The sequence below is a fragment of the Erithacus rubecula genome (assembly GCF_903797595.1).
Source record: "Erithacus rubecula genome assembly, chromosome: 3".
In the NCBI taxonomy this organism is placed as follows: Eukaryota; Metazoa; Chordata; class Aves; order Passeriformes; family Muscicapidae; genus Erithacus; species Erithacus rubecula.
Genome location: NC_136689.1, coordinates 129,181,325 through 129,208,457, shown reverse-complemented (window position 1 = coordinate 129,208,457; position 27,133 = coordinate 129,181,325). Strand labels below are relative to the sequence as shown.

The 27,133-nt window shown below is 36.7% G+C and overlaps 1 protein-coding gene across 4 annotated transcripts in view; it reads right to left on the bottom strand.

Annotated features, from left to right (window-relative positions):
* RIMS2 (regulating synaptic membrane exocytosis 2) overlaps window positions 1-27,133 on the bottom strand; it is a gene marked incomplete at its 5' end in the record, with an annotated part of 445,281 nt that overhangs the window by 32,250 nt on the left and 385,898 nt on the right. For all 4 annotated transcript variants that reach the window (XM_079301387.1, XM_079301383.1, XM_079301384.1 and 1 more), the window contains one exon: window positions 20,716-20,957. In XM_079301387.1, coding sequence (XP_079157513.1) covers window positions 20,716-20,957 — 242 coding nt within the window. The remainder of the gene's footprint in view (window positions 1-20,715; window positions 20,958-27,133) is intronic.

Genomic DNA, 27,133 nt, shown 5'->3' with positions numbered 1-27,133 from the left:
TTGACTCTTCTTAATTTTATAATGCAAGTCTTTAGTTAATGTTTAAATAAAGTCTAGTTATTAATCTTTAAATTTTCTCTACAACTACCCTTATTCAGTCTCTCCATGTTTAATAACATTAATGCCTTTGTGTTTGGAGAATATCTTTAGATTCAGGGTCATTTAGTACACGGATGAGTTCAGTTCTGCATGCATGAAAAGAGAGGAAGAATGTTCTCCAAGAACAAATATGACAAATGAGCATATGAGAACATTTTTTCCCTGTAAATATTTAGAGAATGTTTTAAATTTTAATTTAAACCTTATTTTACTCTATGACATGTCATATATAGTAGAAAGGTACAGACTCCACACCTAAAGTATTTGTGCCAATGTCTACTAAAGACACCTCTTGTCTTTGCTTATACCCATGCAAATATGTAGCTACTCCATGAACCTCTCTAGATTACCATTAAATATGAGGTTTCCTAAAAGTGTGTCAGGTAAGCACAGGAATCAGTTGACTTGTGCATCAATTTGATTTAAAATAATTTATAATTAAGCTAAGATCATAGTTAGAATACTGTTGGTAAGAGAAATATATCTATGGAGCAGTAGTAAAGAAAAAGCTTAATGAAATGTTAACCTCTTTAACTGGGATGATGAAAACAGCTTCGATAAAGCTACTTAGGACTTTTACCAAAAGCCAACCAAAATTTTACAATAGATGAAGACTTCAGAGTGGGGAAAGAGATGTGTCTTTACAGACCTGAAGCTACCATGCTGGATAAGTTACACAAACTTCTGGTTTCCAACTCACACCAGTCTAGCAATAAGACTGCTTTTTTCAACTCCCAGACCAGAGGCAAATACGAATAAAACATAAGAAAATAAAAATGGTAATAATCAGGAAAAAACAAAGATCCATTTATTCCTTGTCCTCTGTCAGCATAGCTAATACCAATGCCTAAGAAATGTATGTAAGAAAAGTATAGGAAGGAACACCTTTATTTTGCTTATGGCTGGTTTAGAGGTTGAGTTAGACCTTTTTGTGTTTAATTGCCATTGCTAGATCAAACCCAACTGATTTTGTCTAATCTCTTTTTGAGCCAGTATATGCATCAGGTCCATGAAGTATCCTATAGAATGGTTCCCTTAGTCTCAATTTGTACTGTGAAACATTTCCTCTTGCTTTGCCTGGTAATTGTCTGCAATGCTCTAGTTCTTGCATTGTGGGACCAACGAATAAATCATTCTGTAGTCACCTTTTTTCACAGTATCCCTGACTTTATGGGGCCTCAAACATCTCCTTCAATAATTTTTTTTCTGGACTGAAAAAATCCTGTTCCACATTCTTCATCATCCCTGCTGCAATATATTCCTACTTGCTTTAGCTCTGTGTCCTTTCTGAGGCTGTGGGGCCATTAGAGGTGCACACATCAGAATAATGATGTTTTCTGTGCTACTTTGTTGTATTATTTTCCTAACAATTGTGGCTTCATATTTTGGGGGAAAGAAAATCCATAGGAATTTGAGTGTGGTGACAAAACAGAGGGGAAAAAACATTAAACCACATCTTCAATTTGAGATGACTAAATAAGAAGTGAAGTCGCATTTTCTTAACAACTTCTAAGCTGTAAAGAATGATGAAAATATTTCTTTTCTATTTTGGAAAGCCTTGATACATAAAAATCTGTGTTCAGACAGAGTGCCTGAATTCAGGGACCTGTGCCTTTTTCAGCATATATTATCTTACTCAGATACTATGCTTGCTTTGTGTTGCATCCAACATGACTGAAGGGTATCAGAAAATCCCTTTTCAAATCCATGTATAATTGACAGATAGAAAATTATAAATTTGGACAATTTTACAAAAATGTAATTATAGAGAAAAATGGGAAATTTTTTTCCTTCCTAAGTAGGAAAGTGAGTGTAAGTAGAATTTTGTGATGGATTAAGGAAGATTAGTGGCCAAGATGTTGGCAACTGTACAAAGATCTGTCAGAGGAAGCCAGCAATCATTTCTGGGAGAGAGAACTTAAATTTTATGTGATGATCATATATAAAATGAATGATAAAACAGAAGAAATTGCTTCCTTGGGTGCACCCCAAGAAATGACAAAGATCTACATGGAAAATGGAAAACACTCTAAAACAAAAAAATATCTGTCTGTGGTTTGACATAGATTGTACAATTAATTTATACATGAGACTAGGAGAAATCACTGATCCTCATTGCCAAATTTCAGTTGGAAGGGGAAAAAACATCCCCTTCATGCAGCTCAGGATAGACAGATAAAAATGAATTAAAAGAATGACTGTAGTCAGCTACCTAGAAAATCTGTAGCTCAAATAACATAAAGGAACCTGTAGACAAAACCCCCTAATGACTGCAGAGGAATGGTAATCCTAGTGAAAATCTGCAGGGACATAAAGTCTGGAATAGCCATTTACTAGCTCTGGACCCTAGGAAAAGGATTTTGATAAAGGCAAGTGTACAAACACTTGAAATACAGGTAATTGGGAGCAGTAGTTCCATTTTCAATTCAGTATGTCCAAGGATGGGATTTCTTATGGAAGAGAACAATTTAAAACAGAAAAGTTAACTGTGGAAGGAGACTTCATCAATCATATGAAGATTTGGAACATAGGGAAATTTGTGATTTCAGGGGAAAATAGTACTTGAAACACTGCTGAAGGCAGCTTCAGAAACTGTGCTGGGAAGGCTACCCTGTGAGATTTGAAGAGCCACTGAGAGTTCAGAATTTATCCTTTGGATTGGGTGAAACTACCAGAGAATTGTACCTATTTTTATTACAGAGGCTTTTATCACAGAGGCTTTGATTATATTTTAGACTCCTAACCAAATTCCCAGATAACATACATAACTGACATAACTGACATAATAGGAAACTTGACATAAAAGGGGGAGTCTTTACTCAGTACCTAAGATTTAGCAATTCTGACACCAATCTTTTTTTTTGCAGTGCTTTTTTCTGCCCATGGCAGAAGGCTTGGAATTATATGATTTTTAAGGTGTCTTCAAACCCAAATTATTCCATCATCCCATGATTTGATGATTTTTCTGTTAATCAGACTAATATTTTCTTTTGTTTGCTTGTTCTTTCTCATTATGGTCCTACACATTGGCATCATATCCAAGTTACTGTTAGATGGCTGTTTCACCTACACATGAAGGCAGTGTTCTAAGATGGCATCATACCTTTGATTCACAGTTTAAATTCAAACATGCAAATCATTACACAAACGCTACTTAACACTTTTACATTAGGAAGACTTAGGCATTTTGTGGCATGGCTCCCTCAAGAACTACCTCCTCCTTTTGTAATTACTCCACTATAGAGTGTCAGCTGGACCTAATCCAGCAAACAGAAGAGATGTTAAGAACAGGTTAGTTTTAGAAAAGGATTCTTCACTTTCTACTGTATTTCTGCTTAGAGATCAGGACTTACTAAATTTTAGGGGAGTCTGTGAACCTTTCCTTCTTCCTTAGGATTTAATTTTTAGAAATAACACTATGTGAGAAGAATCCTTTAAGAAAATGTAAGAAGTTTGTGGAAGATCATAGTACTAAATAACGTTTGGTCTGTGAGATACTGAATTTATAAATCAACTATTTCATTAGAGAGGATCCTTTTGCCTCAGTTTATAACAGGTTCATTTTGAATAAAACATCTGACTGAGTACTTTGGTTGGGCACTGGAAGGGGTGTCAGTCCAAAAAACATGTATGGAAAGGACTTCTTGGGTCATTGGAGCTGCAGGTCCCTTGCTGCAGGAATTTGGAATCCATGAGGTTTGAAAAGAGTTAGCATTTGCAGGTGGCCACGTTGCTATTTTTCAGTCTCTTATCAGGATGCATTAAATGTTTTGCACCACCTGCCCTGCTTTCCTTGTACTTCCACAGAAGTGCCAAAGGTACATTAAACCACAACATCTGTTTCTTTGCCATGGTCCTGTTTAAGAAGATTAACAAGTGAGAATATGGGAGGGAACAGTCAAATTCAGATTAACTGGGGTAAGAAATAATGATGCTGAGGTAAAATAATATTAGCATCATAAGTGCTGCATATGATGCATCTGGGTAAACAGCTACATGAAAATCAGGTTAACAGATTTCTGAAAGAGCTTTGGAGTTCAATAGCAAGGAACACGTCTGTTCTTCCTTGCAACTGTGATTCTTTTAGTGACCTTTCCTTTAAAAAGCTGCACTCTCAAGAATACACATTTATTATTTATAATTTTATTAAATACTTCTGCAAAATCAAAAAATGATGTACATGCTCTGAATGTCTAAATGATGAATTTGAGAGTGGAATGAGGCTGCATTCCTGTTCCTTTTATGGTTCTCTGTACTGGCAATTTATTTTCAGAGCAAATAAAAGTAATGTTGTAATTATCCTTTTATGCTAACAGTTTTGGTATTGTATTAAAAATGTTTTAAAAGGAACACATGGCACTCACTGGCATAAACACTTGTGAAATTGCTCCATTCTGCTTATGCCTGCTTCTCCACTGTTATAATTTTCCATCAGTCTGTCTATATTACATTTATATTTCTGCAAGTTATCACTTTCATGAGAAAATACAGTATTGTTTGAAAAAATAGAAGGAAACAGAGAAGTCCTGATCTACATTATTAAGATCATATTATCTAATTAATTGCCACAAAATTGTTAATTCTTACTTAATATGACCAAATAAAGTAAAATACAATAATGTTCAGAAAAGTATCAAAATTATTGTGTTTTACTAGTTGGGATACAACTCAAAAGGAGTGTGTTTTTCTGACATTATAAAGAGGGTGCAAAAAAGGGTCTATGAAAAATAGATTTACTGGCATAATGTTAAAGTTTATCAGGTTATATGAATGAAGGTTCAACATTCATTCAGGAGGTGGGAAGACCACCCAGTGTGCAGAAAACCACATTTCTGTCAAAACAGCCAGGGAGCCAATGATAACAGAGGTGCAGGTTGGGCAGAATAATTTTAGGCACTCAGTACACTCTACACATCAACCAGGCACAGGACTAACCTTCTAATAAAAGTTAATTCACTGAGCTCTACCCTGTCTGACAAGCTTATATTAATTTCTCCATCACTGAATGAGTACCACCCCAGAATTTCTGAATGGTCACATTACGTCCCTTGTTGAACTATAGTAATCTAAATGTTTTTTTCCATGGTGTATAGTGATGTACATGTATATGGAAACAGAGTGAGTGGGAGAGAGAACAATCATCTTCTCCTCTCACAATAAACATTCTTCATTTCCCCTCCTTTTTTTTTTTTTTTTTATGGAGACAAAACACTTTGTTCACATGCTCCATTGTTTTCTAGACACTGAATAACCATATAATCCAAACTGCAAACGAGAGATTTTTACCTAAAAGAGTGATCTTTTACCTAGATTATAAGTATGCAAGGCTGTATTTTGTAATGGAGTAAAGGAATTTACTTAAAAATTATGCATAAATAGTATTGATTATATGGTTCTTATCATGGTCTACCCACAGTTGTGGACATAATTTTCTAGTTTTTCTACAGTCTGAACACTATCTGTGCATCTAGCTTAGCTGTGAGAGTGAAAGGAAAAGAAGCAACTTGATGAGGAGCAAAACTCAGGACAAGAGGATGAATCATGAGGGATGTTGAAATTCAGGACACTGAGGTAAATTTATGGACATGAAAAGGGAGAAAGTCTGTCAGAGCAGTAGGTAGGGAAAATTATTTTTAAATACCAAGTACACGAGGGTTTTCTGACAGACAGGAGAAACCAAAACATGCTGGGCTGCAGGACAGAGCTGTGTACACAGCACAGAACTCCACAGTGCAACAACAGAACCCGACTAGTGCTGGGAAACAGTGTTACTGAAAAACAGTGCTTCCCTTAATAAATTCATTGTTTGTCATTTTCTCTACAGACAGGCCAAAACTAATCTCTTTTCGCCCAATATCAAGTCTCATAATTCCTGTGTCTCCCAGTATAAGTACTCTGCACTTATGAAGCTAAGCAAGGATCTACAATTAAGTCCTGAAGAAAGTAACAGGAAAAAACAGCTTCAGGAATAATCAATGGTGAAGTTTTTAATTTAATTTAATTTAATTTAATTTAATTTAACTTCATTACAGTCATTCTTTCAATTGATCTTCTTCCTGCTTAAGGCTTAGGCTTTTGCAAAACAAAGCTTTGGTGTGTTTTCAATCTGGTAAAGAGTGGGTGGAAGTAATAGCCACCATTAAGAAATCATTCTCATGCCTTCATGTAAACCTCACTCTTGTTTCTTGGAGTACTTCTATGGCCTTCTTCACTCATTACTGAAATGTATTAGATTTTGCACATGAACTGCACATGGAGATGGATCTGTAGATGGTCCCTGAAGCTGTCTCTTGACAGATCCAAAAAGAAAAAAAAAAAAATCCCATACCCTTTTAATGGTAATTTATTGCAAAATAAACTGAAGAACTACCACGGTGCAGATGAGTTTGCAAGAGTCAGAAATGAAGCTGTTGCTTGGCTTCCAGAGAAAGCATTAGATTAGGCACTGCTACATGGTCACTTTCCCATCATGTCTCAGTTTGGAAGATGGAAGTGAAGCTAGAATGATATCTATCACATCTATAGAATACATCACTTTTCATCAAGAGAATTCCAGAAAATAGAAACAGAGAAGTCTCTTCATCCAACTACCCACTGCCAATGCCAAAGCTAGCTTGCACAATCTCAGGAAGCTCATCAAGGAAAGAAGCAAAAATTCTATCAGCATGAAACTATTAGTTTCTGCATGTTGCACAAATCACATTTTTTAAAATAACTCAGCCTTTCTACAATATACTATTAATTTTTAAGTTAGGAAGACATTAATTTACTGGCTTCACTTACATACATTTGGCTGATAGCCCAAATCATGGCATAGTCCCAAAACCCAGGGGTGTAATTCCTGGGCAGCCCCTGGTACAAGGTTCTCTCACAGCTCCATGTCTGCCTATGTGGATGTTCTTCTCCTCTTACTAACTTTTCAACCTATGAAATATTTTCATTTACATTCCATGGTAGATAGAGGTATTAACTTCCCAGGGGTTTGATGAAACCAAGGAGCCCAAGCTCAGGTTGGGCTGTGCCAGTCAGTGTTTGCACAGCTTGTGTCCCACAGGAGGCAGGTGGGAGGGAGGTGAGAGACCTCCATGGATGTGGGAGATCTGAACAAGAATGCTGAATAAGAGATCTCATATTACTGTTCCAACAAGAGATGTAGCCTCCAATGCTTCTAATATTTGTAGAATAACTGAAGTTAGGAAAAAATAAAACACTTAAAATATGTACACAGAAAATACGTATATGTGTATATAGGTGTATTTATTACAAATCCATGGCAGGAATACCTCTCAAACACATTTAAGTCAGTTATGCTTTGAGACTGTTGAATCTAAATTTTTTTAAAGAATCAAACATTTTTTATTTTTACTTATAAAACTAAAAGTGATATAAAAAACCCCAAAACAAACACCTCAGGGGCATCTTAAGGTAATACAAAAATCCAGATCACAGAATCACTAGGTTGGAAGAGACCTTGTTAAGAATAATTTTTAAATCAAAATAGAAAGAGAATTTAATACAGCTGTCTTACTCTTTTAATGTGTTGAGAATGGTTTTGTGAAACCAGAATCTCATTTCCTGTCCCCAACAAAGCAGTGATTTTCAATTATTATTTTTGCTTATTAGAAACAACAACACTTTTTTGTTATTAAATTTCTTTTAATATTAATTATTTAATAATTAATATTAAAACCAACAGGGTATACATTAACAATAAATACTTAGTGAGCCCAAACAACAGCAGAAAGCTAATTAAGTCTTACAAGGAATGGGGAGGAAGAAAGCATAACACTGGGGAAAGGGAAGGAATTGCTGTCTGAGTTGCTCATGTACTCTACTTTCTCAGGATTGCCCTAGTCACCCCAAGCAGTCCTACACAATTCTCCTTCACAAAAGCTTTTCTCTGTTGCTGTAATTTTTCCCAGCTGCTAGTCTTCCTCTAACTGCCTTGTTCCTGATTCCCCCACTAATGTGCAGCCAGAGCCATGCTGCCATTTAGTCTCCTCCTGTGTGTGCCTTCTGCTTCTTTCACTGATGTAATTGCTGAATTTCTCCATACTCCACTTCCCTCACCTCTTGACTTTCTCTCACATTAAAGTCCACATTGATGTCTCCTGCTATGGTTCATCCTCATCAATCACTTCTGCTCTCAGGCTGTGGCTCACCTTTGCTGAAAATCTTCTCAACAGGCTCCCTGCTACCAGTCACTGACCCTGAGCCCTTCATCCTGGACCTGAACACTTTTACTAAACAGATTTTCCTCACTACCTTCCTTTGATGCCAGTATTATCCTACAAGATTAGTAACTTCCATTCGTACTGATTTCAGAACCATGTGTTAAAGACCAGGTTTTACAGAATAGAAAAGTTTCTACTCCATATTTTAAAATATTTGTTTTCTAAATAATTAGAAAATTATTTTTCTTTTTTCTTAATATCTAGAAAATTCCTATGAGGTCACTTTTTTCATATCTGATATCATGTTGAGGATACTTACTTTTGGTGAGATCCAAACTCTCTGTGCTGAAAAAAAAGGGCAACCAAATATGTTCACATCTTTGGTGTTTAGACTCTGGACAGACATGCCATAACTCAGGATGAGAGAAAGAGAAAAAGCAGGAATTGATGGGCTGAAGTAGGAACTGGAAAACACAGATAACTCTGCTAAAGGGAAGGAACTTTAGCTGCAAATGGCTAACTAACTGCCTACAAAGTATTTTCATATGGAAACAGAATCCTTGGTGATATCCCAAAAATTTAAATAGAAAATAAGTTCAAGGATTTTAACAAGTTTTACCTGTGGGATCACTGACTGTGATTTTGGTCACTTCTATCCTGTCCACACTGAAATATATACACATAAGAGTAAAAGCAAAGAATAAGGAAAAGCTATAAATCAGAATAACAAATGTGGAAATAGAGGCTGCAATAGGAATTATATGTAGGTACTTATGAGCACATTGCTCTGCCAACTACCTTATCCTCCTCAAGTTAATTATTTTTGTGGTCTACTTATTATTCATATGGAGATGAAATTAACCAAGGCATTATAAATTTGCCAGGAGTTATGGACAGTGCATTCAGACAAATAAATCCTCCATCATGTAGGGGTGACTGCACAAAACTAATTTTCTCAGGCTGTTTAAAATACCAGAGACTGTGATCACTTTATTTATCCTTACAGATATAACTTTAAATGATCATGAGATTGAGAGCTTTAGAGGTCTTTCCAGGAGACCTTCAGGTTCCTTTCCACATATACTGTGTACCTTTGAATCCCAGATGAATTTAGAATGAAAATAAAGCCAAATCAAATGACAAAAATTTTCTTTCTTAATCCTGAAGAACTTAGAATATGCAACTTGGACAAAACTGGCACATACTTAGATGCATCTCCCCACTGAGAAAAGACAAACATAGTTGTAAAATCCAGGATCCAGCTTTAACCATCTGAAAAAAAATTAATTTCAAAATTGCAAAGAATTCTTTTCCCAGTAGGGTTCTGTTCAACAATTCCTATAAGCAGCCAACACACTGCATGAAAGCATTTGCTTAAATGGAATAGCAAAAGGCATGCAAGTTACTGACTTCTACTGAGCACTTAGACTCCTTCCTAAGAATGCTGCTGAAATGACTGACCTGTGTAAGTGCATGCAGCCTGACCTCTGATGGGTACAGCTGTTGCACCTGGCTTTGGCAGTGCAGTGACAGAACACAAGGAGACCCTCAGCCTGCACACTGCTGAGAAGTGATGCTTTCAAAGGTAACTCCTGTGGCAATGTGGTCTGCAGCCACTCGTGGAATGGCACAGGGAACAGTTCTGGCCAGACCTTTATGTGCATTATTTAACTGCAAGTAAACTGCAAGACACTTAACTGCAATTAATTTTCTAAGCTTCCTGGCATATCTGTCCTTTTCCTCATGAAGACATGACTGACTATTGATTAGTGGTGAAGTTAAACCAAAAAGCATAGCAATGGCAGCAGTGACAGAGATGGAAAAGATTAATCTAGTTCTTGTCCCTTAGTGGTCTTACCAGAGAAAGAGCAGAAGAGAAACAGGGTTGCTTGTGTGTAAAAGGTGGATTCACATCTTCCTCCCCTTTGTGAGGGTCAGAATTCCTCAAATGACCTACTAAGTTCATAAGTGGAGCTACTCATATGCTTATTATTAATCACTGTACTTAGCGAATTTCCCACATACACAAATGATATTCAAGCTCAGAAATGAAATGAAACTCTGCAATAAAATCAGAATGCCTTTAAAGCAGCCAAACAAGAAAAAGTCTGCCTAAATGTTTTTTTCTTCCTTCAAGTTACGCTGATTAATGCAAACCAATTTGATTTGCATCCTCTGGATGGGAGCTCAATTTTCAGTCACTAATGCAACTCATGGCATACAGAGATGAGGAGCAGAAATTTTTCAGTTACCTACAAACTCGACCAAGGAATGAACCAAATGTTCTGTAGGTGTGTCCAAGAACAGCAGGGAGGTCAGCACTGCTGGTGAAACAAGGACATAGCAACTGGGAAGGAGTGACAGAACAAGGAAATATTGCTCCCTGGTAGCAGGGAGAAGTTTTTTGTCCTGTTCAAGGAAGATAATTCTTTGGTAAAGCAAGCAATGCTTCTCATTAGATATTCAAATCCAATGGTATTTTTCTGACATTCATATATCATAGCATATTTCTATGTTGTATTGAAAAAATAAAGTAGAATATTGCCTTGCTAGAACCTGTAATTTACAAATTTTAGGATATCTAGACCAGAAAGTTTCTATAGAACTCACTTTTTTTTAATGTGTTACTATGTTATCTTTTCTACATAAATATTTAAATTGGCAGTTCCTTAACACTGCAGGTCATACAGAAGATATTGCATTAATTTAAAATTTTAAAAAGTATTAAAGAAATCCACCTTACAAAAAAATCCGTAATGCTGGTAACAATTAATTTAGTTAATCAAAGGGAAGTAATTTTTCCTTCACAGTACAAATTTGTTCTTGACAGGTCTTACTGCAGCAAATAGTAACAAGAACAGTACTTATTACTGTGAATATTTTCAATTAAGTCTCAACATGATTTCATAGACTGAGCTAAAAATAATTTTTGCTGGCACCAAATTCTAACTAGACAAGGGCAAACACAAAATATTAGAGTACTATAGTTCTAAAACTGAATAAAATCTGATTGTAACTTTTGGAACAGAGATCTAATTAGTATAAGAAAACATATATAGTTTAAGGTTTCATACTGTAATGAAATGATCATGACTATAATAAATTCAATGTCATTCACACAAGCACTTGCAAGCATAGAAAAAACTTTTATAAGTAGATATAAAAGGACAACACCCCTCCCACTGTTAAGGAAACTATGTTTCACTTACTTTACCAAAAAAAATTAAGATTGCTAAAAAAATCTCCCAAAGGATCTGTTCTTCTTATATAGGTAGACAAAGAACCATCCACAAATTATTTAGGTGATAAAGAAAAAGGGTTGCTGTTTTTGGGTTTTTTGCATTTGTTAAGGGCAATTCATCTTTTCCAAATATACTGTATTACAAACAGTTTGAAAACAAATGTTTTCATTTTTCTGTGAAATGTTCCAGTGACAATTTTTTGCTCCCTGACCATGAAAAGTGAGTTTAACTGGACTTGCATATGCCTAACAGTGTTAGAGAAAATTGTATCACTTTGTTCAAGCAATACTCAAAACACAATAGCAAAACCTGCACTGACATTTATGAAAAAATAAGGAGGAATTCCTCAGCTGTAAAATACCATAATTTAAATACTGTATCAAAAGTTAGATTCTCGTGTTTCCACTGAATGCACTTGGGATATCTTTAGTCTATCCATTTCCTATGTATCCATTGCCAAAGCATCTGGCATTTGTAAAGTATAAGGATGTGTTTTATTTTCTTAAATTTAAAAAAGGTTAAAACTTTAACCTGGAGTTCTCCAATAGCGTAATTAAGAAGCACAATATACAATCCAGAAGGACAGAAAAAATAATGCCAAAAAATCCTTTTCTTTGTGTTAAAACAGAAAGTAGAGTATTGAGAAGTTTTAGGTTTATATTATGGCTCTCCATTCACTTCTGTTGATCTCATGTAATTTCTCTTTTCTGTTCTTTTCTTTTCCTCCCCTGTGTTTGTCCCACTTCTCTGTACAGACTGCAAAGTCACATAGGAATGAAAAACAGTTTAGTTTTGGATACAAGTTCCTAAAATGCATAGGAATCTGTCATCTCTTTCCCAAGTAAAAAAAAAAAAAAAACAAAAAAAAAAAAAAAAAAAAAAAAAAAAAAAAAAAAAAAAAAAAAAAAAAAAACTGGGAAATCCTCATCATAGCCCCAGTGGTGTATAAATTTCTCAAAATTCAGTATTTTATCCTAATTTTCCTTCTAATTTTGATTCTATACAAGCTGAGAAACAACTGACTTGCCACCATGGAGATGGCAGGGCCCTATCCTACATCATGAGCATTCAATAGGTCCTGCACATTCTGCCTTCAGGGACAGATCTGGCAAGCTTTTAAAAATGCAGCTGCAGAACCTGGCTCAAGAAATTTAGTTTTGACTGCTACTTTATTTTATTATGTCCCTAGAGAAGCAGAGACCAAACGTGTCTCTCATATTGCAACTAACCAACATGTATCTGTGATTGGAGATCTCTGTTCAGAGCCCTCCCTTGCTGGAGTAAAATGAAGTTTCCCAGTTTGTTGGACACTACCTGGCATACACCATCTGGCACATACCTGACATGCACTATTTTACAAACTGAAGTTTTTGCTAGCACATAAATAAAAGAAAAAGGATGACCCAGTGTGGCAAACAAAGTATGGGTAAGAGACTTGACTGTAGCTAATAGTTAGAGTAACTTGATTGTAAGCAAAACAGCTTCCTGATAGAATGGTTGCTTGTCTATTCATCAATGGTACACTTAAATAATTTTAAGTTACTCTGTTAATATAATTTCTTTTGTAGAGTTCTCTGTTAAGAGTTTACTGTTAGTGGTCCATGTAAGTTTTGGGTGATAAGTATCATCACACTTGCTTTGTGGAAGACAAAGCCAGTCTAAAGAGCCTGGAGATGCACTGTGAGTCATAGCCCAGTTCATTATACACAAAATGGAAATACAAATACTGGAAATACCAATAGCACAGCTGTATTCTAAGTACCTGCATGATTTCCACAAGCTGTACATTCTGTGGGGTTTGTATTTAACAGTAGAAGTTCTGTGACTTTTCCCTCCCTGTTTTATCCTACAGAGACTATGGATTGCTGTGTTTGTAGCACAGACAGAGCAGACAAACTGAACTTCTGACAGCAATGTCCTGTAACTTGGACACCAGCCAGAGAGCTGTTATGAATTAGTCTGCACAGCATGCCTCTATTACCACCTTTTCTTTTCAGACTGCTTTCAGGATTTTTTACTTTCAGGCAATTATTCCATAAATCCACTTCTATCCTTAGAAAGAGAATTCCATAGCATGGGTTGTGTTAGACATAAATGCAATATTAGGATACAACTTGCCAAAAACCATTTAATATTGCATTCCACTTAAGCATGAGGAAAGAAATCCTGCATTATTATGAAATGTTAAATTTAAAAAATATGCAGCCTTAATGAATCTGTAAATATAACTGTAATATTTATTAATTTTTGGTGTGTAAATCACATCTCTGATAACTGTTCAACAGCAAAATACTGCAGCCCTCTTCCTGCTGGCCTTTGGAGATGTGAAGTAAATCTCCCTTCACAGCACAATATTATTTAGTGATGAAGGTTCACAGAGCAATGGATAGATGAATATTGTCCTTCTAAAATAATACAAAGAGTATTCATTGAGGTGGCTATGTACAAAATTGACAAAGCTAGAAATATTATTTGAATTTATTTCTCTGAGAAATATATTTCTCTGAGAATAAAAAAGTTGTTATTATTTCTCTGAGAAAAAAACCCAACTGAATTTTCTTCCTTGAAGTATAAACTGCATATATACACAGAACTGTAACTACAGATAAGTAACCCAGACATTTCAGGCAAAGTGAAAACTGAATCATTGCCAAGATATGAGATTGCCCTGTAAAGTTCTTCTTTTCACTCTCAAGTTCCAGTAGAATGAAATCAGAGCCCTCTTTCACAGAATAATGAACAAAAAATTCTCATATATTATATCACATGTTAACCAAGGGATTACAAAATCCCAAAAGGAGTTTTTAAATGGAAACTTTCTTAAGAAAAACCTAAATTTTTTTCCTTATGTAACAACACAACCCTCCCCAAATCTTGTTTACTGCAAAAACAGAAATAAAACAGCTTTATAGTTTGGTGGTTTTTTATGAGACATATATATATATTTTAGCAGGGATCTTATGAGAATTCTTCCACTCTGAAAAAGAAAAATAGTTTAGCAGTATTCTTACCAAGAAAGATCACCCTACATTTCTCTCTCTATTTTTACCTCTAATTATAGATAGAAAAAAATCTTGTGGAAGGTCAAGCTAAATGTTCTGATCTCACTTAGAACTTTCTCCTTTTTTTCCCCTTATTAATGAGTTCAAGTAGTAATATAAGAAACTTTAAGTAAAGAAATGCAAAAAATATTTTTTTTAATGATAAGTAAGGATTTTTAATATCAGAAATGCCCACAATGAGGGGGATTAGTTTTACTTCTACCACAGGCAGATGGAAATCTTACATCTCACTCAGTTGATAACTATATTAGAGAAAAGTTTGATGAGTTATTTATGACTGAGGCAGTATAGCTCAGTTGGTGCACATGATCTGCACCTTTTTTCCTAAAATTGAGCCTTTTATTCTTACTCCCCAGTCTTACCACAGGGCTTCCTTCTCATCTGCCTGGAATTTCTCCTCATATGTGGCATAAGGTGTTTCCCACACTTTGTGTGTGAGAAACGTCTTCCAGGGGACTTCTATAAGATCTTATTTAGCACTGGCTGGATTTCACCTCTGGCATCTCAGCTCTATGTTTGTTTTCACTGCATCCATCTCTCAGAAAAGGTTTGTGAACATGTGAAGACTCAAATATACACTTACTTCTTCTACAGAAAATCTGTTAAGGAGAGCTGCATAAATTTTGTATTGTCATATCTCCTTTCCTAGTCTTTTCTACATATAGAGGAAAACAACCGAATTTAATGACATTTTAAAGCCTTTTTAATTGGTGATTAGAGTATCTTTCTTTATTAGCATACTTTTCAGAGTTTAGTAAAAGCTGATTCATGCTCTTGGTAATGTATTTATTATAATGATGCTTTCTCTTTGGTAAAGGATTCAGTTCACAATTCTCAACTAATGAGTAAGATAAATTTGTCTTAATCTCTTGTCAAGTGCTAACCCTATATTTCTATCAACATATGATGTGTCAATTTTGCAAGTAAATCAGATTACACATCAAGAATATTGATGCAAGTGTAATATTATACATTAAAGCAATCTATTGCATTAGCAGTCTGTCTCTGGAATATGAGAGGAAATAAACCCCCAAACAAATGGCTTGTTTCAAATTGCCTGTATATATATGATTTTTTAAAAATTAAAATACATGTCCAAATTAGAAGTAATGGATGATAATTTCAGTTGTCATTTTGACCACATAAATTAATTCTAGTGACAGAAAATAACAATGCCTATTATTTAAACAAATACACTATTATATTACCATATACTATCTCACTTTAGACAATGAAAGGCAATCAATGTAGTTTCTCCTTTAGTTACCACGATTTCAAGTGATTAAGCACCAATAGGAACCACATTGGCTATATGTGTAATAAAAGATTTTTTTTTAATATATAAATCAAATTTTGAATTGAGAAATGTGAAGTTCTATACCACATCAAGACCAGTGCTACAAATATATTCCCCTCAATTATTCCCTAATTTGAGGAAATTGTTCTACAAGCTACATTATTCAGTCCTAACAGACATAAGTGAGACTGTTCTACTTATAAGGACAACACTTCAGATTGCAGTTTCAACACCCTACAAACCATATAGAGTCCAAAATTTGGTTTTAAACACAAATAAAATAAAACCTCATTCAAATTTTTTGCTCTGAGACCTAGTTTCCTTACATTTCTTCTAAGATGTAGCCATGAATTACCAAAATCTCTAAATACTTTAAACTCCAGAATTTGTTAAAATGAAAATGGCTCATTTTGGTAAAAACTACTGAATTAACATCAATCATTTTGTTGGCACAGTATAAACTGCTATTTGCACTTTTCCTACAGAGAACTATAACTTCAGTAATATATGGTGAAGTTTAACCGCAGCAAAATTAAGAAGGATGTCAAAAGATCTCATAACACTGTCTCAAAATTCCACTTTTACAGCCCTATAACTTCATGCCTCACATGGTGTCCCATCAAGAGCTCTTAGGTGACATGAAGCAAAGTGTTGCAAGTGCAGTTCAGGCAGCACCACCTGCTACGTTTGCATGTGCAGGACCCTCTGGAGCACAGCACCATGGAGCAATGCCCTCCAGAGACACACGAGGGCTGATTTCTATCCAAACATAGTTACACCTCTCTGCAGGCATTACTGCTCTGGTCACTCTCAAGTCAAGCTGTTAATTCCTTTTTTTCCTCTCTTTTAATAGATTCCATCTATTGTAATTGCTCACCCAAAGACATGATGGGACTCGGTCTCAGAGTGTGCTGGACCCTGTGATCAAACATACATATGTGATGTTTTAGTATATATGATGCATGGAGTGCCCCAGATTCTGAAAACATGTTAAACTCTTTGGCTCTTGGATATCATCAGCCTACAAACACAATAGGTTTTGGCTAACTAAAGAAAAGATTAAATACTTACCCTGCTAAAAGAGAAATGACAGCTAAATAAGGGAAGTGAGGGCACCCAGGTATCTGTCTGCTAGACAACACATGTAAACTGAAAGGGATCACTAAGATTACATAATAAGAGGACAGCAAAGATTTTACTCATTCATGAAATACAACTGAGAATTAGGTCTGCATCTCTAAAGAAGTCTGATCATCAGTTCCCTCAGGGCTGACCAGCAGGAAAACAATTGCATTCCAGACATGAATAGCTAAGATCGTTAAGAATTGCATTTTGCATTCTCTTTTCCTCTGTAAAGAAAGCTGTATTTTCCACAAGGAAGAATGCCTGCCGAATCAGGACCTGAATGTTACAACATAACCTCCTTCTAATCCATCAAATGTTAGCTTCTAGAATTGAAAGCTTGACTCAGGAATACAGAGTACACCTTTAGCTATTTTTGGAACACTGGAAAGGTACAGGAACCAGAAATAAATTAAATTCTAATTTATCTTGCTACTCTACTCTTCAGTATCTTGTCATTTACTGAAGTCTTAAATAAAAGGTACATTAAGAAAAATTACTTTTGTGTCATGCTCCTTCCCCATAAAACAACTGGTTACCTGGAAAGAACTACAGACCAGAATAAAAAAGCACATTTCTGTATCTGTGTCAACTTCTTAGCACTTTGACAAATAAAAAGAAACAATATAAATATAATTTGAAAAGATATTTAGAATTGACCGTATAAGGCATGTAAGTCTGATACACAGTCCTGAAAACAGTTATGATGACCTACTTTCAGAAAAACTCCTGGCATAGATTTAGTTATAAAATATGAATGAAAAAAAACACTGAAGAAAAACTATACTTTATAAAAAATTTGCAAAAACTTCAGAAATACAGATAGTCATTTCTACACTGATTTTATATGAGCATACAACTTTCTACAGAAGCAGTGTAATCTTCTGATATTGGCATGCTTTTTCAAGACTAATATGTAAGGAAATACTTAGCTGGTCCATTGAATGATATAATACCTTCAGAAAGTACCTAAGAGACTTTTATAATTAAACCAGTTTCTGCATGGTACAAGTGCCCTGACACCTGAAAATCTCCTGCCTCTCAGTTCCAGAAAATTGTACTTACAGGACACCTACAGGAAATTAGTAATTTGGTTCCAGATTGTACCAGTGTAATGATTCCTCGTGCAGGCACCTACCATCTGAGAAAAGGAACGTGATGAGAAATTTATAAATTCATTAAACACCTTAATTGCAAGTTTTAATCCTCTGGTACCAATGTACAGTGCTGGTGTCCAACATTTTCTGTAAGATGTACCAATGGATGGAAACAGAACGGTTTGGGTTGGGAGGGACCTTAAACACCTGCAGGAGGGACAGGGACACCCTCCACTTGGGTTGCTCAGAGCCCCATCTAACCTTGCTTTGAACATTTCCAGGGATGGGGCTCCCACAGCTTCTCTGGGCAACCTGTTCTGGTGTCTCACCATCCTCATTGTGAAGGATCTGAAGACATTCAAGGTATTTCTCCATGGTGTGACCTCACCCTGACCAGCCCAACAGGCCATCACGTTGTGTCACTGCAGACACAGCACCATGCACAAACCTCATCCAGGGCCTGCCATGTGGCCACAGGCCTGCTCACCACAGCCAGCAATGCTTGTGTGACCCAGCTGTCTAAAGATGCTTGTGCCTGTCCTGTAGCAGCAGCTACGTGTGGCCACCAGACAGGCCCCTGGGGGACACTTGTCAAATAGAGCAGCAGCAGCAGGTGTGCAGTGGCAGCTCTACAAAACACCCCTCAACCCTTACCTGTACACAGCACAGCATGTCCCAGAGAGAAGCCAAAGGACAGGGGATGCTAGCCAGACTCCCGGGCTCCTGCTGCTCTTCTACCAGCACTGAATTACAGCTCCCCACACAAGAGTCTGTCACAACACCCTACTCAGTGGGCCTACAGGCTTTGAGTACTCTCTGAGACAGTTATATTTCACATTTGTCCCTGACTGGAGCCTCTAATCAGTCATTGGGCAACTGATTGGATATAACAGAGAGAAAAAAACTTCTGCTTAAAAGCACCAAATAACAAAGATAACATGGTATTTAAATCAGATCTAGACACACAATACAGATTCTCTTTAGTGCTGAGACATTCTTGAGCAATGGACAAAGAGCTGACATCCTTCATTTAATAGCTCTTATGACAAGAGAGACCAGATTAGATCATAAAATGTAATGTAGTGCACTGTATATGGTTTGATATTCAAAATGCATCTATACAGTTACATAGCTCTGCACTAACACAAGACAAAAATTTAGTTTTCCAGGTAAGCAAGTGACTAACTTTTTTCCTTACCAGACAGCTCCAGATTTGTTTAAAGGATTTCATCTTTTATCTGTAATTTATTTTGAACAAAATAGAAATGTACACCAACCAGTCCTTTTCATAATCTGCAAGTGAGCTTGTAAAGGCTACAAAGGCTTGCCTACTGATGGAGTCACCAGTGTCAGCATGATACTCAGGGCTTTCTCTATACTCATTCTTTCCTCTTCATTCTCTCCTGTTCATACTGCATTCAATAAATCACACAATCAAGCTCCCTACCTTCCTCTGCCCTGTTACCTCTCCTTCTTTTTCTTTTTTAATTCTACTCTTTACAGTACCTGCAATCCCACCCACACCTCCCAAAAGTTTACTTAAAAGTTTTACCACAGATTCTGACAGTGCAAATCATTCTTTTGCTCTATTTTGTTGTACATTAAAAGTCTTATCACTTTGGTTGGGAAAGAACTGAGAAATCTCTTATCTGTGTTTGAATGGTGGTTAGCACAATGGAGATCTTCAGATAGAACCTCACACAGCAGGGCACTGTAACCTTACATTGAACCATATGATAACATCACAACAGCTTTTCTTCAATACTGAGCATTTATATCTTCTGTACATACCTTGAAACATTATATATATGCGTACATATATAAATTGTTTAAATGTTTGTTTAATATGAATGTTATTCAAATACAAGTAACTTTTTTCAATATAGAAAACACTTATCCTATACAATGTCATTATTTGACATTGAGCTTTTCAGAGTGCATTATATGGATTTTCCCCAAAATAGGAAGCAATAGGAAAAATGTGTAAGATTTAAGATGCTTTAGGCATCAAAGCAGAAGAAACTCTCCATTTTCCTAGGCAGCACATTGAAGTATCCAATTTGAATTGAAACAGAAGTGAGGAAAACACTTGTAAGCTGAAAAGAAAGTAATTAAAACACAATAAAATATTTGCACTAAAGTAATGTAACATGTAACTTTGTTCAGGAAAATTGTTTTGTTTCAAAATAAGGTTGCATGTGAAAGGTGAAAAAAACCTTGTGTTGAAATATGCAAACTCTATCTGTGACAAAACCAAAAGCATCTTGCAACTATTCAGTGACCCTTCACAAACTTCAGTAAGGAATACCCCCAAATGGAAGCACAGCTCATGTTGGACCTGAAAAGCTGAAAAGTAAGGAATTAGTGTATTAAGCAGGTTCCAGCAAGCAGAAAATAGAAGCTTCAGTCCAACCTGAAAAGAATCTCTGCTTAAAAGGAAAAATAAAATTTAGTAAACGTTCAGAGAAAAATGATAATTGATCATTTTCTTCATTCCATAGAATATTGTTGATGAGGCAGCTTCGACAGGATCTTCAATTTACTAAACTGCAATACATAAGAAACACGTACATTTAAAAGACAATTTGAGAGGAAAAAATAAATAAACAATGGAGTTCCTACCAGTTTGGCTGAGCTGCGAGGTGCTGCGGCTTTTCCTGGAGAGCCCCACGATGGCGACCATCTTGGCACCGATGCTGGAGCGCCTCTTCTTGCTGCCACCGCCCACGGTGCCCACGGCCGTGTCCGACTGGCTGCCATCGTTCTTCTCCAGCGTGTACATCTCCCCGCTGATGCTGGTGCTCTTTGTCATGTTCTTTCCTGAGATGGCCATCTGTCTGCTTTGCATTTTGGATGTAAAGACACTGTCAGCCAGTTGACGGATATACAGTGCGGACAAAGAGTGAAAAGGGGAAGACAGAAAAGGACAGGTTTCAGATGGAAGGTTTTGGGAGGCTGGAGGGTAAAAGCAGCTAATCACACAGGTAGGGGCTTAGTTGTTTTAAGAGGTAAAAGAGAAACTTTAATTCTAGGTTCTTGGTTGGTCCTCTATAAAAATACTTGACTCATCAAAATTGTGTTTTAAATACCAAGCTCTTATTTACTGATTGACTTAAAACTTATTACCAGCAAAAGCATACCAAAGAATTAATGCATCCATATATCATATAATCACTTTTTTTTTTTGGAAAATTGAAGTTCTGCCATCAGTTCTGTGCGCCTCTTCTCACATATATACACACAAATAGCCTACATTCCTCTGGAAAACAGACACTTTACTCATTACTGAGTAGAAAAGAACAGCAGTCTGAAGCCCAGCTGTGGTTACTAAATATTCAGATATTTCAAGGATGTTCTCAGTAATCTGCTTTAGCTCAATGATCATACAGTAATGAACACCCATAGGTTTTTTATCCGTCTCTGCATCAACAAATACAGGTACTAGATATGTATTTCACACAATCCTTAACTGTTATGTGGCAAAGATCATCAGTATTAATAAAATGGAATTCAATTCTAATATATCTTTTGTACACTTTTGGAGACTGTGCTCTGTGTGGCTCCATCTAAACCATCTGCTGCAGCATTTAATGTGTGCCAGGGAAACATCATCTACTCATGGTCCAGCCTAAGGGACCTTTCCTTTCCTCAGAAATGGCAATCTACACCGATGACAACTGCACTTATCCAAATTTTGCCCTGACATCTAATTGATAGGTGTCTGAATAAATATCCAGATCTGAAAACTCTGGGGTACATGTAGGACAGAAAATATGTAGGGAATTTTTTATTTCAATTAAGTTCTTGCACAGAACTTAGACCTTTATTATTCTTTTCAGTACAGTGCTTCTCACCAAAAAGTCCCCATAAGATGCCATTTTAAACAATCTACAAAATTAAAAATTCCACAAAACTCTGGAATATTTCTGGAACCCAGGGGCAATTATTTTTTTGTTAAATCGCCAATATATAAAGGCTAAAAGGAATATTTTTGCTTTTTAAACAGATTTTCAAATGCTATTGCAGGAGCTTTAGTGTTCAGCAAATGTCTCTAGAGCAAATATTTCTGAGTATAGAAAAAATATATATTCCTTTTCCCTTACCTATAATGGCTTGAAATCTATTTCATAAAAGGAAGGCATTATGGTTTCTTTATGAAGTTTTTTGCAGTACACATTCTGTCAATAACTATGGAATTAATGCAGAGCACTCAAAAGTAAATGAAGACTTAAAGCTTTGCCACAACCTGGGGGAAAGCTAAGAGCTGGCTCATAGCAGAAATAGACCTTACCATTGAAAAAATACTGTCTGTACTTCTCAGGGAAGTTAAAAGGAAAAATACGAATGAGAGTTTGGATCAGCAGATGGAGAAGCACAAAACAAACCTGAGAAAGAGCCATAGTGGCCTTGCCTGGACACAATCACAAAAGACTGAACACAGTAGTAACCTGAAAGCTTTTTTCTTACTCTCTTTGTTGCTATATGTTAGTACACACTGACTCTCATTGGTACAATTATCACCAAGGGAGCAGTGGGGTAGGATGTAGGTAAAGGCAGAGAAACAGTAAAAAAGAATTTGTATTTCTGTGACTTATTAGCACTAGGTTGAATTACTTGTTAGATGATAACATCACATACTGTAGTTTTTCTCAAACTAACACCTCTAAGAACTCAGTCAAAGAAAACAGATGACACTAGCTCTCAGTTTCAACATTATCTTGCATGTATAAAATACTAGAGGTCTAGAAAAAACTGATGTGAAGAGCTAGTATCTTCAACTTTATCTTGAAAAAAATTAGACTAAAAATCAGAAAATTAGACCCCCTTATCTAGTAATGCTGCTTTTAATCCAAGTTCTCAAAGGAAATAATGTGTGCTTTCAGTCAGGTCTTTCTTTTTTCAGTATTTTAAAAAATCAGATCAAATTTGACAGAGCAGTTGGAAACTAAAGCTATTTAGTTTTTAAAACTATTTTGAAAACAGATCCCTGGAGAGAGATCTGATGAATGCCTCTTTGGGGAAAGGCTGCAGAAGAAGTCATTATTGAATCTCTCCTGGTAGAAGCTCATTCACATATACTGAGTAGTGGGGGAAGTAAGTTTTTCACTGCTTGCAGAACAACCTTTTTCAGTGATCCATTAAAAAGATACTCAGAAAAATCAGTGAGTTTCTGTCATATGGAAAATAGTAATTAATGCATTCTTTTGTAAGTGATATTACCATTCAATAAAGGTCCTATGTCATCAGTGGAAACAGAAGTATTTTGCATTTTAACATGAAAGTTACACAGAAGAGAAAGCTACCATTTCCTTAGTTGAATTTGCCTTTGTTGAATGTTAGCTCTATTTAAGTGGAACACATTGCAGTAGTTGCCCTTATTAAAGAAATCAGTGTGTTTGAAGAGCCTGGTCACTATAGTTTCACTGTGCAGTTGGCTGTGATAGTACTATGAATTACTGAAGTTTGCTTCTTGGCTACTGTCTAAAGGCTTCAGTATCACAAAATGTTTTGCTGTGTACTCCTGCCAGTAACGATGTAGGCTTCAGCCAGACATCTTCCCTTGAGAAAGGTAAGAAAGGGAATTCAAATGAGGAGAAAGGGATTTAGATTTAAGTAGATATACCAAATACTAGTACAAATGACCGATACTAAAAATTCATTCACAAACCTGTATGTCTTTCCCCAGTAGAGCTCTAAAACTATTTTCTTCAATTAAAGGCTTGGGGTTTTTCCCCTTCTCTAAAAGCAGCAGGGGAGACATCTTTGCTACAGTCCTAACCAGCAAACAGCCCTTGGACAAAGCCATTCCATAGCAGGCACTTTTTTGTTTTGCAATTTGTCTCTTAGCAAAAAGGCTTTGAGAAATACATATTAGGAGAGTTCTGAGTGGTTTATAGTGCCTCATAACAAACCTAGAGTGGTCAGGAACACTTCCTTCATCAGCACTCTGAATCCTTTCTGGCCATTCAAACCCTCATTCACTAATTTTTCTTGGCAGATACTTGATACCCTTCTCCAGTGGAAAACATCCTTCTACCCTGCCTGACTCTTGACAGTGCCACAAATGGATTATTCTCAGAAAAACTGGGTGTTGTATGTCAGATTTGGCTCCTTTCTGGAGTAATAGAAAGGTTGACCTCAGAGCAAAATATAGAGAGTAAATCATACAGCCTTTCTCCTTAACAGGAGACAGAAATTTCTGGAAGTTTTCTTTATATGTACACATACACAAACATAGTCTCACATACATCCAGTTAAATATGTTCAGGGAGAATAAAATAAAAGGGGGAATAAAGTAATTATCCTAGTCCAACTATGTGCATCATGACATAATAATACCATTATTACAGCCAAAGCAAGAACAAAATCAACACACACTCCTAGCTATGTGGCAGCCACAATCTACAGCAAGAGCAGAGTGAAGGTGGCAGCCAGGCTACTGCATTTGGTTTAACAGGACCAAACTAGCAACATGAGCATGATGAAGGGCAAAGCTCACACAGGAATGTTACTTCCTGCATTAATCCAAAATCTGGGAAACCTCTTGAGGAAACCAAGAGCTGCAGACAGGTCTCAGTGTAAATATCTTTTCAGATACTTCTGTTTTCCAGTGAAAAAAGAAAAAAGAAAGATGCATAAATTTTAGAGGAATACATTCTCAAAGCTAAAGCAGAAATTGCTTAAAAAAAAAAAAAAAAAGCCAAGAGAAAAATAAGACATTAGAAAAGAAATTAAAGCAAGATATCTATATGTATTTGTAATTTAAATCCAGTGGTGGAGTATGAAAGCCCTAGCCACTAAATAGTACTCTTAAAAATATACCAGGTTAGCCAGCTGAGGAGAGTCAGACTGACAGGCACCTGTGATGCCAAAAGTATTCTAAGTTTACTGATGATACTAGATTAGGAGAAACTCCTGGCTCCCTTGAATGGAGAGAGGCTCAGCAGAGAGACTTTGACAAATTAGAGGTCTGGGAAATCACCAGCCATAAGAAGTTTAACAAAGACAAGTGCTGGATTCTGCCCCTGGCATGGGGATTGTACATACAGGCTGGGAAAGGAGAGTCTGGAGACCAGCACCACAAACAAAGGACCTGGGGGTCACTGGCAAGTTGATCATGAGCCAGCAGTGCCCTGGCAGCCAGGAGGGGACAACCCTGTCCTGGGGGCATCAGGGACAGCATCACCAGCCAGGCAAGGGAGGGATTGTCCTGCTCTGCTCTGCCCGGGAGCAGGCCCGGGTGGCACAATATATGAAGAATATAAAGGCATTAGAGGGCACCCAAATGATGGCAACAAAGATGTGAAGGGCCTTGAGGAGAAGCCATATGAGGAGCAGATCAGGTCACTTGGTCTGCTCACTCCGGAGGAGACTGAGGGGAGACCTCACTGCAACCTGGAGATTCCTTGTAAGGGGAAGAGACAGACACTGTGGTCCCAGTGGCAGGACCCGAGGCAATGGCCTGGAGTTGTGTCAGGGGAGGTTTAGGTTGGGTATCAGAAAAAGATTCTTCACCCAGAGGCTGGTTGGGCACTGGAACAGCTCCCCAGGGAAGGTGACAGCACCAGCCTGACAGAGCTCAAGAAGGGTTTGGACAATGCTCTCACACACAGGGTGTGCTTCTTGGAGCTGCTCTGTGAGTTGGACTTCAATGATCATTTTGGGTGCCTTCCATCTCATTATATGATTCTATTAAAGTTAATATGGTCCTAGTAACCAATGAAGAGTTCTGTGCCACACCTAGAGCAGTTAATCAAATGTTTTAGGCCTGTTCTCTGGCCTTGTCAGGCTGCATACACACAGCAGGCTAGCTTACACTAGTTTACATCCTTCCCAAAACTGGGTTTTATCAGGCATCAGCCTGGAGGAAACTGACCCCAATTTATGCTATCTCCTGAATTTTGCCTGATCTGAATCAGGGGCACCTTATCAGTGTGTCAAGCACAAAGCTATGGCAAAGAGAACACAAGTTGTTTAAACAATATAGATGATCAAGACTATGATCTGGTCCTATCTTGTTTACTGGTCTAGACTTAGCCTTAAATTCCTTGATGAGTTTAGAAATCTTGGATTGTTTTCAAATTATGATGTTCAACAGCTCAATTCTTTTTCTGAATGCTTTTAAAGAAAAACAGTAAGCAACTATAAAACTGCTGTTCAAACACTGCTGCTCTGGAATTGCAGTAAGATTTTAGATTTCTTAAAGGCATTAATCTTCTCTATCTCTTTGCAGAGACTCACCTGTTTTCAAAACTGAGAGTGTAATTACTCTTTGGGGGAAAAAAGGCCTATCAAAGCCTTCCAGACTCTTACTACAGCAGATAATCAGAAATGATCTGGTTTTTCCTCTCCCTTTTGTCAATATTTGTACTGAATTACAGAAAGATTAGAAAACACTGCCAGAGAAATGTGCCTAGGGAAAACCTCACAGAAGAGAAGCAGAGAAATTGGTCTCACAAGAAGATCTTTAGTCTTGGTATCTCCTGCTTTAGACAGATCATTCCTTTGATATCTGACCAAGATGGGAAGAAACTATTTGAGAGGTTTGGTTTAAGGAGAGGGAAGATTTCACACTGCAAAAGAATCCTGTCCCAAAGGCAGTGAAGCTTGAAGCCACTTTACGTGGGACAGTGTATGGCTTGCACTGGGTAAGATGTACTGCACTGTGGGCAAATGTTCAAGATCCTAAACAGGTTCCAGATAAAAACTTGCTTTACTCAATATTTTTGGATGCTAGGTAGTAAAAATCAAGTTAGAACCTTCATCCTAGCTCTCTCAGTTTCTGATGGACTTGAAAGAATTTAATAACCTTACAAGAAAATACTAATTTTAGAACTATTTGATACTATTTTTAGCTGTTATATTTTCCATGAAAGTGGTACAGGCACAATAAATACTCATTGTAACATATGTACTAAATGGAAAATCTCGTCTGTTTGCCATAGGTAAAAACCTGCAGTCTTTGACTGCAGTTTTTGAATTAGTTGCAGAGTTGGAAGGCATTGTGGTCAGATTCTTGTCTGCAAAAATTGAAATATTT